The sequence below is a fragment of the Xiphophorus maculatus genome, chromosome 11 (assembly GCF_002775205.1).
Source record: "Xiphophorus maculatus strain JP 163 A chromosome 11, X_maculatus-5.0-male, whole genome shotgun sequence".
Taxonomy (NCBI): domain Eukaryota; kingdom Metazoa; phylum Chordata; class Actinopteri; order Cyprinodontiformes; family Poeciliidae; genus Xiphophorus; species Xiphophorus maculatus.
The window spans coordinates 24,622,179-24,639,711 of NC_036453.1; the positions used below are offsets into that span (position 1 = coordinate 24,622,179).

The 17,533-nt window shown below is 42.0% G+C and overlaps 1 protein-coding gene and 1 pseudogene across 1 annotated transcript; one reads left to right on the top strand and one right to left on the bottom strand.

Moving 5' to 3' along the window:
- Window positions 1–2,807, bottom strand: LOC102227144 (annotated as a pseudogene).
- Window positions 2,808–12,418: 9,611 nt separating this feature from the next.
- LOC111610107 (eukaryotic translation initiation factor 5B-like) lies at window positions 12,419–17,376 on the top strand. Its single transcript, XM_023342572.1, has 5 exons — window positions 12,419–12,712; window positions 12,791–13,043; window positions 13,133–13,263; window positions 13,958–14,000; window positions 14,090–17,376. Exons 1-5 carry the CDS (start codon window positions 12,543–12,545, stop codon window positions 16,418–16,420), a joined length of 2,928 nt encoding a protein of 975 aa, XP_023198340.1. The 5' UTR covers window positions 12,419–12,542; the 3' UTR covers window positions 16,421–17,376.
- Window positions 17,377–17,533: the final 157 nt, after the last annotated feature.

Below are 17,533 nucleotides of genomic sequence, written 5' to 3' on the forward strand. Positions count from 1 at the left end.
TTAAAGCAAGGAAATACCTAAAACATGCAGGGCGTTGTGCCTCGAGGACCAGGGTTGGGAAACACTGAACTAGACTAACGGTTGTGGTTGGAACGTCCAATATGTGGGAAAGCTCAAAAGCCATCAGTTCAAGTGGCTGTGAATGATCCCATAAATCTATTTTTGAGAAGTTAACAATTGTTTAAAAAAAAAAAAGCAATATAATTTACATTTTGGAACAGATTTGAGAAGCATTTCTCTTCCAAGTTTAATACATTGCATAAATATTGGAGTAAAGGTTTTTGAACACAAATTATCCTGAGGACAAACTAGGAGCCAGCAGAGACCTCCTGCATTTCCACGCCGCCCGGTTTATGATGTTTACTTCAGACTTGTTTATCCAGCTTAGAGAAGAACTCTGCTGACATGAAACCCGTCAGTCAGGAGAGAGAAATAGATGGTGAAAAAGCTAAATACAGCTGGGAGAAAGGACCCTACTGAGACGGGTCAGTGGGCGATGTGGGAGTCAAGTTAATCTAGAAAACATGTGGAGCGGCAGCAGAGGAAGCGGCTCTTTCTCACTGTCCATCATAAAGATCACCGACGGAAAACCACAGGAGAATCACGGAGTAGCTCCGGCACAAATGTGAGAATTTGCGTCTACCATTACAATAATGCTCAGCACTAAAATCGTGTACCTGTGCCATGACATCATGTGACCAGATGTCGGAGGCGCACGTGATGTGCTGTCCCTTGGCGCTTTCTGACTCAGAGGGCCGGAGCAGGGTGGGTCCGAACACGGTGCCCAGGTTATGGAGGGACATTTTGTTGACGGGCTCCTTCTCAGCCACCCTGCAGGAACAACAAACAGGAAATATTTCATTAAAGGCAGAAAGGAACAGCAGAATGGGGGAAAAACAGAAACCAGACATGCACCGATCCGACATTAATGTCTGTATCGGTCTTGATGTTGAAAAAACAATTATAGATCGGGTATCGGTGACAATGTGCCTGATTTCATTTTATTTATTTTAAAGCCTAATTTCCTGTAGTAGATAGTAGTGAAACATTTATTTAGGGTTAATAAGGGTTATGAACCAAATGCAGATCTAAAGAACCAAAAAAAAAGAAGAAAAAAGTGGCTCTTTGCATTGTAAACTTTGATGGTGTGAGTGTTTCTGCGTACCTTTTCAGGTGCTCCAGCAGAGTGAGGAAGGTCATGAGGTTGGGGTCGGGCAGAGAGCGCAGAAGGTGCATCATGCAGTTTTCCTTGGCTGCAGGGTCTGAGAGAGCTGAAGCAGACAGGAAAACACATGTCCAATTACGTCATGACAGCCCGTTTGTTTTTTTTCTTTTTACTTTAAGCATGATCTCCTGCAGCTGAGCAGGAAGTCCTCCCACCTATGCCCTCCATAAAGGCTGGGTAGAGACGGTCTGTGAGAAGAGACTCCGGCAGCTCCCTGAAATACAGCTTAAGGCTTAAGCGTTCCTGCGATGGCGTTGATGTCCATGTCACTCAGCATCACCAGGATGTCTTTGGTATCTGCGAATCACGAAGACAGACCCGTTAGAGACGGATCACACAGCTTCATCGCGGACTTTCAGCAGAACAGCTGATCTCTTTTTATGTTCAACTTTTGTCGCTGTCGCGTCCCGTGTGTTGGGTTTCACCCAGAGCGGCGATGACTTTTGCGAGTTGCTGTCATTTGCTCCTGTGTCGACTCCCCATGATAGACGCAAAAAAGCTAGTAAGGCTATATTAGCAGAGCTAGCATTAGCCTTAATTGCCTCGATTCACACAATGTGCACAACTCAAACTTTTGCTTGCCATAAAAGTTCCAAGAAAAAAAAAAAAACTACGTATACGTTGAATATATGAGATTACATACTCCTGTCATGACCAAATTTAAGACACGTGAATGACATATTTAAGGAAAACTTACATTTTGTTTAATCAATTTAGGACATTTTCAGCATTGTGGTGCTGGCTGTTTGTTGCTCGGTAAGATGCATTGCTGTAATTAAAACTCTACACTGCCTAAGATACATAGTCCGGCTACTGCAAACTGTTTGTGTGTATCATAATATACACAATATTATGATATTGTGTATCATAATAAACAGGTGGTGAGGCTTGGTTTGCATCATTTGTCCAAAAACAGGAAATGAACATACTTATAGAGTTTATGAGCATAAACCTGGACCATATGGAGAAAAGGGGTCTATTTCTAGAGTCAACGCTCAGTTTTACAGTGAGGTCAGTGAGATGGATTTAGACACTGTGGGTTTCAGACCTAGTGGTACAGAGCTAGGAAACAAAGTGGAGGCCTTGCTTGTGTCGAATGCTAATCCCCCTCTTCTCCACTTCCTCAATGCACTGGCGGACGATGTAAGGCACCTTGGAGCGCTCACGCCTGCGGACGATCACCACGGTTAGTTCTCAGTTGGCGAGCAGGTTAGAAACCAGACAACCGACTTAGGCAGCCACAGTGCTTACTTTGTGACCACGTTGATCTTGACTCCAAACACCCCGCTCTGCTTTTTGGATGGCGTTCTCTTCAAGCTGAGGTCCCGACTTGTAAACTTCATGGAAAATTCCACCTTAATCTGCAGATCCAGATATACTGTAAAATGACTCCTTCAGACACACAAACGGAACTGTACAAACATCTCAGAGCTGCTCTGTTTCTTGTTATTACGGCAGCCATACAGATAGTCAGATCTGTTTGGAAGTAAAATGATCTGTTTGGCTTCAACGCACACTACACGATCTTAGAGTTGTTGGCCCATTTTCAAAACCTGACAGATCACACATTAGCCGACAGAAATCCTAGGTATAACGGTTCGATCGGGTTCGGTCCTGCCCTGTGGTGTCCAACAATGGGCACCAAATAATGGCTACAAGTCCAGTGAACTAATTTTAAAACCAGCATTAATCAATGCTTTACTACAATCTACCTGCAATGCATGTGGCTAGTGTCAGGGTTAGTGTCAGTACTGACTGAATGAAAATCATTATAACCTATTTATGTCACGTTAAAGAACAGCTGAAAAGTTACTCCTCCTCCTTGTCATTTCTATATTCTTTGCATGTTGAATAAACATTAATGTTGTTTCCACATATCATCTCCAAAGTCCGCTGGACTTCGGGTTGCGCAGTATCAGCTGTTTGGGATTCCCCTCCGTAATTTCCCCTCCCAAAGCCTGGAGGAGAATCCACGCTTTCTGATTGGCTACCTGTCACATTCAACAGGCTGCTTTAAGCTCCCAGTCGGGGAAAACCCCTGATTTAGATCGGAGCGGCCACGATGATCTACCGCAGGGATGCTCAAACTTTTGAGACAAAGATCTACTTTTTCTCTCACCAGCCGGCTGAGATCTACCTCTCATGACACGAAGACATAAAAATTGTAAATTAAACTCTATTGACTTATTTTATATGCAAATATACATCAGTTATAGCAGAAATAATAAAGTGATAGAAAACCTAATGCAGTATATTTCTTCCTCAGTGAGATTCTCCTACCGTTTTACTCTCTCTCTCTCTCTCTCTCTCTCTCTCTGTCGTTAAGCACGCCCGTTGCCGTGGCAACCGCCTGCGCCCCGCAAGCGGAGCAACGACGTTAAAAACATAACATTCAGTCCGTTACGATGTCAAGTTTCCAGGTTTGATATTTATTTCTGGATTATTAATAAGCGCTCACCTGAACACAGCGACGGTTGATGAGCTAATTTAAACTCCTGCTCTGCTAGTCAGTCGGTCTTTGAGTCGCCTGTTTTTTTGTTAGTGGAACTGAAACGCACTGAATTGCGCAACACCTTGTTGAAACAATAATTACTGAGAATATAAATTTTAACAGGTTTTGTTGATTTTTTTTTTTAATTATTATTCTTTAATGAAGCTACAAACGTTTAGGATCTTAGTGAATATTTTGATAAGTTCTGGTCTCATCGTCCTGGCGGCTTTCAGTTTGTCACCAACTGCCGAGATCAACTGAAAACCTTCCCGTGATCGACGTGTTGATCAGCCCTGATCTACCGTAACACACCAAACACTACAGGAGGATCGGTTACAAAATCGTAAGCGACAATCTTAGAACGGCCGGTGTTCTAAGATTGTAGTAAGGGGAAAAATAGGGGCAAAAAAACCGTGTAGTGTGAACTATTGCATCAGGTAGTCGATGTGCCCATTTTCTCTATTTAAATCTAATTATTACTGATGGGCAGTATAGTATACAGACTTCATAATCTGCACTCTTGGTTGAATGCAGTATTTATTTTCACTTTGGCTTTATGTTGTTTAGTTTTTATTCCATTTTATTTTTGTTTTTGGTTGTTTTGTTTATTTTGTTTATCAGTTCCAGTGTTTAGTGTTCTTTTGAAAATAAAGTGTATCTTTGGCAGAAAATCACATGAATTATCACGTCATTTCCATTAAATCAGTGTAAAAAGGTCTTCAAACAATATTATCGTTTATCGCAATAATTTTTGAGACAATTAATCGTTCAGCAAAATTTGTTATCGTGACAGGCCTGTGTGTATATAATTATTAAGATTAAGGTTTTGAAATCTGCAGAGGCGAGATTTCTAAATCAACATAAAAGAGTTTAAACTTAAAGCTACACCCTCTGTTGTAAGTTTGACTATTTAAATAGCAACTGGGGGAAAAAAGCATATACAGTGCTGGACATGTTTACTTATGGAAGCGTTAAACTGCCAGAGCTAAGAAATAAATTCTGGAGTTGTATCTTGTTATAACGAGAAACAAAAGTTGACAAAAACATTAAGATTTCTCTTTTTAAAGAGATATAGACACAAGCCCCAGCGGTGCAGTGAAATTCACTAAATTATCTGAAGCATCATGTAGACTTCCAACATCCTGCAGGAGAGATTCCCCTCACCTGTTCAAGAATACAGCCAGTTCCAGGTCCAATTACCCTGGAAACAACATGCCCTGGGACTCTATCATTCTATAGAAAGCAGGAGAAAACACGTCAGCCATAAAATGACCGTCAAAACCCAAAGTACTCTCACTAACACTGAAACCAGCCGTCGACAGTCACTTCTGCGTCGGTGTTACCCCGGCCAAGCCAACACCGGTCCCGTGCAACTTACTCCTTCTTAAATGTCCGACACAAGACAGCGGAAACGTTAAAATATTTAGATTTTACCTGAGTGAACTGGAGAAGAATAAAGGAAAGCGGTAAGATGAGAAAAAGATAGAAACATGCAGTTTCTTCTCCTCACCTGTTCGCTAATGCGGCGGAGCTGCTGCTTTCTGTGATGCTGCTACTGCCGCCGCCTCGCTCACGCGAGTCGTTGAAGTGACACGCGCTGACTGAGCCGGTGGTAATTAAGAAATTTATTGTCATTACAACATCATCCAAAATACCAGTTACCTACCAAACTGTGGATTTGCTTGTGTTTGATATAGTTTCTACAATTTTAATGGGAGAAGAGCACAGTAGGATTGCCATCCTTTTCCCGTATACGGGACGCGATTTGCTCCGTATTTCTGTATGTCCGACAGTAACGCCTATCACACACATATAAACATTTAGTGTAACAATAATTACGAAACTCAAACACAAGATTTGTTAAGGTCAGCTAAATTTTGGCGGGAGCTAGTAAGGACCCCAGAACGCTTCGGACCAATGATGATGTCACGGTTGCCTAGAGACGGACACTAAGCCCCTTTTGCACTGCACCGCTGGACCCGGGTCGACCCGGGTCCATTTAATAATGGCGTATTAAGTTTTGTTGTGCTGCTTTGGACCAAAAAAAGGTCTGAGTTAACTCCCGCTCTCCGGGTAAACTCAACCGACGCTCGCCACAGTTGTTCTTATCTTCCCAAACTTCAGCAGTTTTCTAGTTGTTCTGCTGAGATAGTGTCATACAAAGAGCTAGTCACAAATTGAACTCTGCACACTTGAATTCTGCAGTCATAAGCATTGCGGAAGAGAGAGAGAGAGCAAGAAGAAGGATTGTGTCCCAACAAGAGATTGAAAAGGAAAGTTTTTCAAGATTAAAAGGAATTTCTCACAAAGAAATAAAGGAAAACATGGGGCAGATTTTGGATTTATTTAGACAGAAAGGATCGAAAGTGAGTCAGCGCAATAAGGCTTCATCTTCTGATTCTGGGAATGAAGAAATACAGCAGATCTTGGCAAGAGAGACAGAGAAGCTAAATGGCATCTTGGAAGAAGTTAACATGATGTCCATTGAGAGACAGTCACTTATCAAAGAAAACGAGGAGCTGAAGAACGATAACACGGCATTGAAGCAGGAAAACACTGCACTGGGGCAACAAAACGCCGTCTTGGAAGAGGAAAAAAGCATCCTGGAGCAGAAGAACACAGCCCTGGAGAAGGAAAGAAATACGCTACATCAGGAAAACATCACATTAAAACAGGTAAATACCATCTTGGAGGAGGAAAACACCTTCTTCAAGCAGAATAATACGGTCCTGGAAAAAGAAAAGACTGCCATGGAGCAGAAATACACAACTCAAATCAACACCTTGGAGCAGAGAATTTCCACGTTAGAACAGGAAAACACCAATCAGAGGGAGAGAATTTCCACGTTAGACCAGGAAAACACATCTCAGAGGGAGAGATTGTCTCATGCATTGCGGGTAAGTACCTACCTGGAGCAAAGAAGAAGGCGTTTGGAAGGGCAAAACTTTTTTTTTGAGCTTGATAACAGACACCTGCATCAGAGCCTCAATTTAAGAAGAAGGCGACATGAGCAGGAAAAAACCTCCCTGATGCTAAATATCACAGCTCTGGAGGTGAAATGCACTGCCCTGGAGCAGAAAAACGCTGCCCTGGAGGAAGAAAAGACTGCTATGGAGAAGGAGAAGATCGCTCTGGAGGAAGAAAAGAACGCTCTGGAGAAGGAGAAGATCGCTCTGGAAGAGAAAAACACCACCCTGGAGCAAAAAAGTACCGCCCTGGAGAAGAGAATAAAGTACTTGGAGCATAAAAACAAGACCTTGGAGCTGATAAATGCCACCATGGAGCAAGTGAAGAGCTCTCTGGAGAAGGAGAACACCACCTTAGAGCAGGAAAACAATAACCTGCAGCTTGAATTGGAACAGCTGAGGGACAGAATAGAACAGGTGTTTTCAGACCAGCCACAGAATCGGCCGACTTTATTCAGAAGAGTGATCAGAGGCTTTTCCAATATGCTTCTGAAAATGTACCAAACAGGAACTCTCAGGTACTGGATTGAAAGATGGTACTTCTAAACTAAGAAGTGTCATGAGGGCTCCAAGCTTCATGTTTGATTATCGGTGGTCTCCATGCTGACTTCCAGGGCTTCGTAGCGAGTCATGTTGGTCTCCGGGCTGACTTCCAGGGCTTCGTAGCAAGTCATGTTGGTCTCCTGGCGGACCTCCAGGGCTTTGTATTGAGTCCTGTCTGTCGCCCGGCCTGCATCCAGGGCTTTGTAGCGAGTCCCGTTGGTCTCCGTGCTGACCTCCAGGGCTTTGTAACGAGTCGTGTCAGTGTCCCGGCCTGCCCCAGGACATTGTAGCAAGTCCCGTTGGTCTCCGGGCTGGCCTCCATGGCTTTGTAGCGAGCCCCGTTGGTCTCCAGGCTGACCTTCTGGCATTTGTAGTGAGTCTTGTTGGTCTCCCGGGCTGACCTCCAGGGCTTTGTAGAGTCGTGTCAGTCTCCCGGGCTGACCTCCAGGGCTTTGTAGCGAGTCCTGTTGGTCTCCAGGCTGACCTCCAGGGCTTTGTAGCGAGTCCTGTTGGTCTCCAGGCTGACCTTCTGGTATTTGTAGTGAGTCTTGTGTGTATCCGGGCTGACTTCCAGGGCTTCGTAGCAAGTCCCGTTGGTCTCCTGGCAGACCTCCAGGGCTTTGTAGAGAGTCGTGTCAGTCTTCCGGGCTGACCTCCAGGGCTTCGTAGCAAGTCCCATTGGTCTCCGGGACCTTAGGGCAGCATGCAAGAGGGCAAAACCTCTAAAGGAAGACAACTTAGGTCATGTGACTCAAATAAATACAACAAGGATGGTTTTGGGTCAAGAACAAAAGTTGAGATGACATCAACTTTTGTTCACTAAGATTGATCAATAAAGGGAAATTAAAAGCTGGTAAACAGTCGCTTTAAATGTTTGATAAAGCAGATAAATCGATTAGACAGTTGCTTTTTTCAGTGACTGTGGGAATTTGATAAATAACACACTATGTGATAACTAGGGTGACCATATTTTACTTTGGGAAAACCCGGACAAACTGCAGCAGGGGGGGCGGGGGGGGGGGGGAACCAGAACACCTTACAGCGGGGGGCGGAGTGCTGCCCGCACTGACGCGGCTCAGGGATTACGTGACACGCAGCGCCGTGCGCAGTGCCCTACAATGCACTGTAAGCTATGTAATGTGTTTGAGGCAGTTGACCAAAATTCCGGACAATTTTTAAATTTCCCCCGGACATCTTTTTAGGTCTGAAAAGTAGGAAATGTCCGTGAACCAGCAGGTGGTCCTAGTGGTGTATTCAATTCAGTTCAATTCAAAAATACTTTATTGATCCCAAGGGGAAATTAACTTATTACTGCATAAGTCTGTTGTCAGCGGTGAATATAATGCCGCTGTCATTGTCTCTTATAATATTTTTTACCAAAATATCTAAATATTGATCTTGCCGTTTTAACCTTCGAGGAAAGGGGTTAGAGCGCCCTCTGCTGATTAAATCTGAATATTACTCAAAATGGTGTTTAAACTTTATCACAAAGTGAAACACATTATATTTATTGATCTGTCAGTTTATTTCATTCATTTACACTTTAAGATAAACATATCACATGTTGCAAACGTTTTGAATGATAAGTAGTTGGAAGGAAAAATATCTTTATAGTCTACCGCTTCTCTGAAAAGTTAATTGAATATACCATAAGCAGCTACGCATCAATTAACCATCCATGTAGATGATACATCTTTAAATGTAAAACTAACAATGTATATAAGAAAGATATATTATCTTTGCAATGATGCAGCACTCTACTGACACAGATGGATGTTTGAAAGCCTTTATTTCTGTTAATTATGATGATTTTCCACTTGCAGGTGATGAAAAGATGACATTTAAAATTAGAATATTACACCAGACCAATAAAAAAATTCAGTAAAAATATAGAAATGTGAGATTAATGAAAAGCATGTTTAATACCTGCTTAAAAGTTATTTTCAAAACACACTTTTAGCCCGACGAACGGCCCTCATCTAAACTTGTATTGTAATTTATCGAATATGACTTTAGAGGGGAAAACACAGTCTTTGTCCTCCAGTTGTTGTGTCTCTGTCCCCTTGAAGGTAAATCCATCAGTGTTTTTGCATCTGTTTGCTTTGCAGCACAGAGGAAAATCTGACTGGAAAAACGCGGTGTACAGTGGCTGTGTGACCGGAGGAGCCATAGGCCTTCGCGGTAGGTAACCTCCTCCTTTTCTGCTGGCTTCACCCTAAAATTGGGCTCCGCTTCATGTCGTTCCACCATTTCTCCTTTTCTTCTGTCCGTCGTGCAGCTGGTCTCAAAGCCGGAGTCCTCGGATGCGGAGGATTTGCTGCGTTCTCTGCTGCCATCGAATATTACTTGCGATGAGACGAGAGGCTTTACGGACAAGAACTTGTTTTCTATGTGGACTCGCTGCGAGGAAGCCGGGGTAGAGAGAGGAACGTCGACGAACGTTGGCTTCAGGGACTCTGCTGGGACCTGAACAGCGCTTGCAGGGGATGTTCCTGCGTCTCCAGTCACAGAATGTCATGAGCAGAGAAACTTCTGCACCCGGGTCCTGATACCGAGGCCCAGAAACCACTGTTTGGTTACAGGCTCGTTATCTAAATTGACAGAATGTAATCAAGTTGGATTATTTATATTAAAGTTGGGTTTTTTTTCAAGCGGTTCGTTCACTCAGTAATTTTAACAATCAGAAATATTCTAGTGTCAAGTTTCCTGACTTGGGGAATTTTCTGAAACATGCTATGCCTCTTTCTTTGTCAGTCTGTGTGTTCAATATGACGGCACTTTGGGTTGTTGCCAGTATCATTGTGCTTCCGATTATGAATTAAAGGAGATAAGAGGATTTATGCTCTTAGGCTTTATGTTGAATACTCTTTCTGACCCAACTCTGCATTTATCCAGACTTGGTACCGGCACAGGGAATCACCGAGTTCTGACCCCTTATGGCCGCGTTCGACCTCTTGTTACTGCACTGACCTCTCTTTAGTGATTTCTTCTTTCTGGCAGTGATCAGGGTCTGGATTGCTAATCTATAAATATATAAATACTTTTCATTGACAGATTGTGACTTATTAAAAAAGGCATAAAGAATCTCTCCATCTTCTCACTCTTGTTTCTTCCAGATGACACTTAAACATCCTGCGAAGTGTTGCTGTTCCATTATGACTTTCTCAATTAAACAAGAACATATTTTGGTTTTAATTAAATATTAATCTCATTTTAACAAGTTTTTTATTTCGTCATAACAAGATTCAGCTGCTGCAACATATCTGTCTAAACACCTCCTCCTAAATATCAAATATGCTCACTTTGTCACTTCTTTTAAGTCTGAACTAACTTTTCACCTTTTAAATCTAGGACTTTTCCCAACATTTTTGATATGATCAGTATTGAAGGTTGGTCGATTTTATTTTTGCTAATTATAATAGTTTTAAATATGCTGGTACAGCACTGTTTTAACTATACTTACACAGGATATAATAAATAAAAAGGCATTTATTTACTCACATGTTTAAAATATTGAGCATTCAAAAATGGTTTGGCATGACAAAAATGATGAATATGTGGAGAAGCATCACATTGCCTCTGATAAGGATACTTTGAGCCTGGTTCTTTTCTCTCAGAACCTTAGTGCTTTGATTTCTTGAAATACTGGAGCATTATAAATAGATGCCTGGTAACCCTCCAGTAAACTGAAAATAGGTTATTGGATCATTCAGAAGGATATTGATCTAAAACATGTAGCCAAGTCAACAAAGAAAATAATACAAATGACTGAGTACTAAAATATGCACAAATAGGAACATTTGCCTATCAAAGCGATACAAAACTAGCTAAAGAAACATTAGTCTATCAGAGTGTTAGGTTTCTGTCTCTAGATGTAGTAGGATAACAATAAAAAAAAAACTAAGCAGATGTTTGAGGTGCAGATGGGATGTATTGATCGAGCAGGAACCCTGTTGAGCACACAAGCCCCAGCGGTGCAGTGAAATTCACTAAATTATCTGAAGCATCCTGTAGACTTCCAACATCCTGCAGGAGAGATTCCCCTCACCTGTTCAAGAATACAGCCAGTTCCAGGTCCAATTACCCTGGAAACAACATGCCCTGGGACTCTATCATTCTATAGAAAGCAGGAGAAAACACGTCAGCCATAAAATGACCGTCAAAACCCAAAGTACTCTCACTAACACTGAAACCAGCCGTCGACAGTCACTTCTGCGTCGGTGTTACCCCGGCCAAGCCAACACCGGTCCCGTGCAACTTACTCCTTCTTAAATGTCCGACACAAGACAGCGGAAACGTTAAAATATTTAGATTTTACCTGAGTGAACTGGAGAAGAATAAAGGAAAGCGGTAAGATGAGAAAAAGATAGAAACATGCAGTTTCTTCTCCTCACCTGTTCGCTAATGCGGCGGAGCTGCTGCTTTCTGTGATGCTGCTACTGCCGCCGCCTCGCTCACGCGAGTCGTTGAAGTGACACGCGCTGACTGAGCCGGTGGGTGGAGCGCGTGCTGGATGATTTGGCGCAGTGCTCGAAAAGGTTTCTGGGAAACGTAGTCGTTAATGCTTCAAAAATGAAAAATGGCCAGGATTTTTTAAAAAACAAGTAAAACGGCATTTTATACAAGTTTATATGATTTATTGCATATCTTTTATTAAAGGAAATAAACTTGGGCATCAATAACTCTGAAATGCAGAATTATCTCTGTATTATATGGTCAAACTTTGAGACTATTTGGCTCCTTTTCATGTCCTGGAGTTAGAAAAACTACGGCATGTTGTTTGCCAAAGTGATGTTTTATTTATCTATTTTAAATTTCTAATAAAAAGCCATGTTTTAATCCTAACCTATTTTATGGTTGCTCACATATTCAATATTCATTAATTTCTGATAAACTGCAGCTGTTAGTACATCAGTGAGTAATATCCCTTTTGCCCTTTGATCACTTTTGTACCAGGCATTGAAGTTCTTCCACAAATCTCCCAATGTTTTAGGCTTCATGTAAACCTAATTATATATGCTCAAGAATACAAGCCAATGCTCCCTCCCCCCCACCCCCTGTCCCTCACCCAATTTCAAATCATATAATATCAAATCTGCCACTCACAATATGGCGGTGACGTTAACGCGCGACCCGGACGCTCAAGTGACGCTAAGTTCGTCACGATGCTAATGTTTAAACACTTCCCGGTTTTTATCCTGACACGCGTCTTGGGGCTCTGCTTGTCTTCATCAGACAGACCAAAGGCTTCGTTCAGGGTGTTTTTCCGTCTGCATCTGCTGTGTTCGTGATTCCTCTCTAAGTTACTGCTAACACGATGTCAGAAGCAGTTCCTCCTTCCTCTTGTGTTCTCCCAGATAACTTTACAGACACTGATGACATGGTAGCTCAGCCAGGTGACATAATGTTGGTAAACTCTCCTCCTGATGATGCGAAGGAAATATCAAATCATTTGATGTCCCCTCTGGAGCAGCAGGACACAAACAGGTAAAAACTAAAATGATGCTCCTCTAGTCGCCGGAGTGAGTCTGGTGTACGTTATTGAAAGTGTTTGTGTGTTTATAGTGATTCAGGAGACAGCTTGTTCATCACTCAGAAATGTGCACCTCAACGACGGAGGCGCTCAAACCGGAGATCAAACTTCAGGGCCCACCGAGATTCACCAGAAGATGAATATGACGCATCGACCTCCGAGGAGGATCCTCCAGAAGACAGCAAGCGGAAGAAGAAAAGCTGCACAACACCGAAGTTCACCTTTCATTTCCTCAAGGAGAGAATGATGACTAGGTTACCATATTATCAGAACAGAAAACTTCATGTACGACCACAAAAAGTAAACTTAAATGCCCGTTTCCTTATGTTGAAGACTTTAAAAAACAAAAAGGTGCACATGCATTTTGATTGCAGTATTACGCCATGGGAGGTTACTTCAGATGTACGGAGCAGCTTTGGGACAGCTATCAAACAGGAGACGGTCTGCTGCTGTCTTTACCGACTGCGGACCAGGACGGAGGAGAGCCCATGTCTCCGATGTCAGAGTAAGTTTGTTTAACCAAATTAGCATATTTAAAACATGTACATACACTTAAAACTCTCCAACAAAATTTTGTTGGAAGAGGCATAGAAAACACATGACCTTCTAAACTAGTGAGGAGTTTAGACATACCTTTGAATAATAGTGCTGTTAATCAAAGGCAAATAAAGGAGGTTAATCCCATAAGACTTGTTTTTGCAAAGTTCCTTAAAAACATTAAAAAGGGCTTGCATATAAAGACATTTAACCCATGAAATTTTGCTGATCAGGTGCAGTTCTGGTCAGCTAAAAGGTAATTACCTTAACCCCTCTTAAGATCTTAAATGGCAAAAAATATATTATTTCAATCTTTTTAAAAAGTCAAAGATCATCCAGTGTTTTGAGGATTTTTTTCTTATTCAAATGTTGGTGAAACACTTTTTTAATTATGTTCTGATGACTTGTGTAGAAAGAGAGCAGATTTGTATATACGTCAACCAAGAAAGTAAATCGTTTTGGTAGAAGTTTTACCCAAACCATAAATTTCTCTTGAATGTTGATCACCAGATCAATATTATCACCCTTACATGTCAGAAAGTCATGCTAGAAATTAAATAATGTTTCTTAATTTCGAAGCAGTTGTGCATTGGTCCTATACTTTCATTCTGGCAGTAGAGCAGTGGTAAAGAGCATAATGTTGTCCCGCTCTTCTGTTTCAGAGAGGAAGACGAAACTACAGAAAATGAAGACATCAGAGTGGTGGTGAGTGTGCTGCTAACTTCTAAGGAAGAAAAAAGAAAGCTTGTTAAAGTTCTTCCTGAGGAGAACATACAATTTTTGTCAACTCACAGGAAAAGAAGCTCTTTGTGGTGTCGAAAACAAAGAACTCCCAACCTTGGTACAATCCCAGAAAGAGATCCAGTGAAGAAACGCAACACAATGAAGAACACGACAATGCTGCACGCGAGCCACAGGGAGGACCGGGAATAATGACGCGCAAAATGTCGACGCGGATACCCTCGTTGAGGGGGCCGTCCTCTTCGAAAACAAAGGAATCCGATGAAATCTCGGAAGAGACGGAATCGGTCGATAAACGAGTGTCAGCGTCTGGAAACCTCCCTGCTGAAACTGGAATGGGCAAGAAGAGCAGATCTCCAGGAAATGAGAGTAGAGCAAGTGGTCTTATTCCTGAAGAGAATGAACAGATGCTTGGTAACGAAAGCGATGCCACATGCCGGGGTCTGAGTGCAGAGCAGAGCGACAGAGAAGCAACAGACCCTCATACTGGGGCGGAGGAACAAACCGGTGTACAAGATAATGATATAGAGTGTAGAACAATCAAGGTAAAAAAGAGGAAGAAGGAAAAAAAGGACAGAGAAGATTACAAATGTGAAGAGGAAGGAAAAGATCAGAGTCTAGGGGGAGCCGGAGGTCATCAGACTGATTCCTCTGCAAACCTGATTATCACTGAGGCAGTGGAAGCTTCTTGTATGGAGAAGAAGAAACGTCAAGAAGAAGAAACGTGGATACCCTCGTCGAGGGGGGCGTCGTCTTCAAAAACAAAAAAGTCAGATGAAATCTCGGAAGAGACGAAGTCGCTCGACGAACGAGTGTCAACGTCTGGAAACCTCCCTGCTGAAACTGAAATGGGCAAGAAGAGCAGATCTCCAGGAAATGAGAGTAGAGCAAGTGGTCTTATTCCTGAAGAGAATGAACAGATGCTTGGTAACGAAAGCGATGCCACATGCAGGGGTCTGAGTGCAGAGCAGAGCGACAGAGAAGCAACAGACCCTCATACTGGGGCGGAGGAACAAACCGGTGTACGAGATAATGATATAGAGTGTAGAACAATCAAGGTAAAAAAGAGGAAGAAAGAAAAAAAGGACAGAGAAGATGACAAATGTGAAGAGGAAGGAAAAGATCAGAGTCTAGGGGGAGCCGAGGGTCATCAGACTGATTCCTCTGCAAACCTGATTATCACTGAGGCAGTGGAAGCTCCTTGTATGGAGAAGAAGAAAAAGAAACTTGAGAACCAATATCTCGAACAGGAGGCGGATGAACAATCAGACCAGCAGAAGGAGAAGGATTTTGTTGTGGTGTGTGAAACTGAAAATGTTGATACAGACTCTTTAAAGACCAACAAAGTTGCCGAGTCTGCGACGAATGACGTACATGTCCCAAAGAAAAGGAAGAAAAAGAAAAAAGACTCTTCAGATCTGAATCAAACAACAACAGAACAACCAAAGGCAATAGATCATTCAAGTAATGGTGAAGTTTTTCAGGAAATGCTGGAATTCAATGGGTTTAAAAGAAAAAAGCACAAAAAGAAAAAGAGGCAGTCACCTAATGACAATCAGACAGATGTGGACTTATCAAATGATCCCTCAACCATGCCAGAAAATACAGACTTTGTTTATAAAAAGAAGAAAAAGAAACATGTGTCTGACCAAGTCGGACTTGCGGAAGAAGATGAAAGTGTAGAGAAAACTCCAAAAGACAGGCAAGATATTGAGCCGGAGACCAAGAAGAAGAAGAAGAAAATGAAGGACGATATCAACGCAAGTAATTCAGAGGACATGTTGGGATCTGGTGACTATTCCGGGCTTGTGCGCGAAAAGAAAAAGAAAAGGAAAAGGACCCCTTCCGTCCATTCTGCTGATGATGAGGAACAGTCTCCATCTGCTCATGAGGGCTGTGCTGAAAAGCCTGAGGTCAGCGCTGGTGAGTTAGCCGCCGAATCAGCAGACGTTTCTGAGCATTTGCAAGAATCAAAAGATGGCAAGAAGAAAAAGAGGAGGTCAGCAACTGTTTCCGAGATTGAGGAAAGGGAGCTGGAGGAAACATCTGAAGCGCTGGTCAAGAATACAGAGAAACGCAAGAGAAGTGAAAGGCTCACGGGAAGTTTGGAGAGCGCTGAGCAATCTCAAACCGAAGAAGCGGTGGTTGTGAAGAAGACAAAGAAGAAGAGAAGCAGACAGGAGGTCCCGCATGAGGAGCACAGAACAAATCCTGGGGCTGGTTCTAGGTTTAACGCAACGTCATCTAAAACATTTCCAGCAGAACTCGAGACGTCTTCCTCTCGCTGTGTGGAGAGGAAAAGCAAGCGCAATGCAAAAAGACGACTTTACAATCCAGATAAAGATTTTCTCTCAGACTTAAACAGAAGACCCGATAGATCATGATGTCACAAGGTTTATTTATTTTATTGTGAACTGTCCACTTTTTTAGAGTGACAATGTTGAAATTTAAAACCTTTTGGGTTCTGAATTATTATTTTTTTCTATATTTAATTTTGTATCAAAGTACTTTTTCACCAGAATAGTTCTCAATTATTTTAAAATTGAGACATAATGTACAAAAATTTAAAGAATTTTTATGAAAACTATATATTCTCCTCCCTTTTTTTCCTTCCATCATAAGTCATTATGGACAAACACTTCAGTCCTAACTTCATCAGGTCACAAGACATATCTCCAATTTTTAAGGTCTTTGTTGCACTTAAAAGTTATAAGCTCACTTTTCATGTTTTTTTTGGTGTTTGCTTCTTCCTGTCCAAATGAATCTTCAGGCCATGTTGATACGAGATTTGCTTCACAGTGGACAGTAACTAACATCATCGACCAGCATTTTGAAATGTAATGACACACAAGTTGTAAATGAACTAATCAGAAACTTAGAAAGTGCCTGGGTCAGACTTTAGAAACGACCTACGTCCCTGAGTTTTTTGGGGGGGACACAAAAAAATGTACTGTTTATGTCTTACAAAAAAATTCACCTCATATTTAAGTGGTTGGCTCATTTCACATGTGGTGTTTTTTTATTAAGCTACTGTTGAATTTGTATTAATTTCAACAGCACAAAGAAATTTGAAAATTAGACTTTTCTTTGGGACCAACATTGAGTCAAAAAAGATTTGTACTTGCAAATGTGCAGCCCTAACTATTAATATTATGTAATTTGCAACACATTTTTTAATTTTATTTTTTTATTTTGTTGGGATTAGGCACCAAAACCTCTCCAGGATAGAGACCCTTATTCTGGTAAATCCAGCTATGCATAGTGCCAATATCCTTTCCCTGTTTCAATTTTTTCTATCTGTTTTGTCTAATAATTTTCATCTAGCTTTTCTGTGTGTTTAGCTTAGAAAATTTGTGTTTTGTTGTGTTTGGGATGGCAACATGAGTGGGTGTGGCCCGGGGCGCCATTCACGCTACCGCCGCCACTGCTCTCCACGCAGTAACCGCTGACTGAAGAGCTCGCCGGCCGAGCACGCTCGTTACGTCAACGCGCAGCCC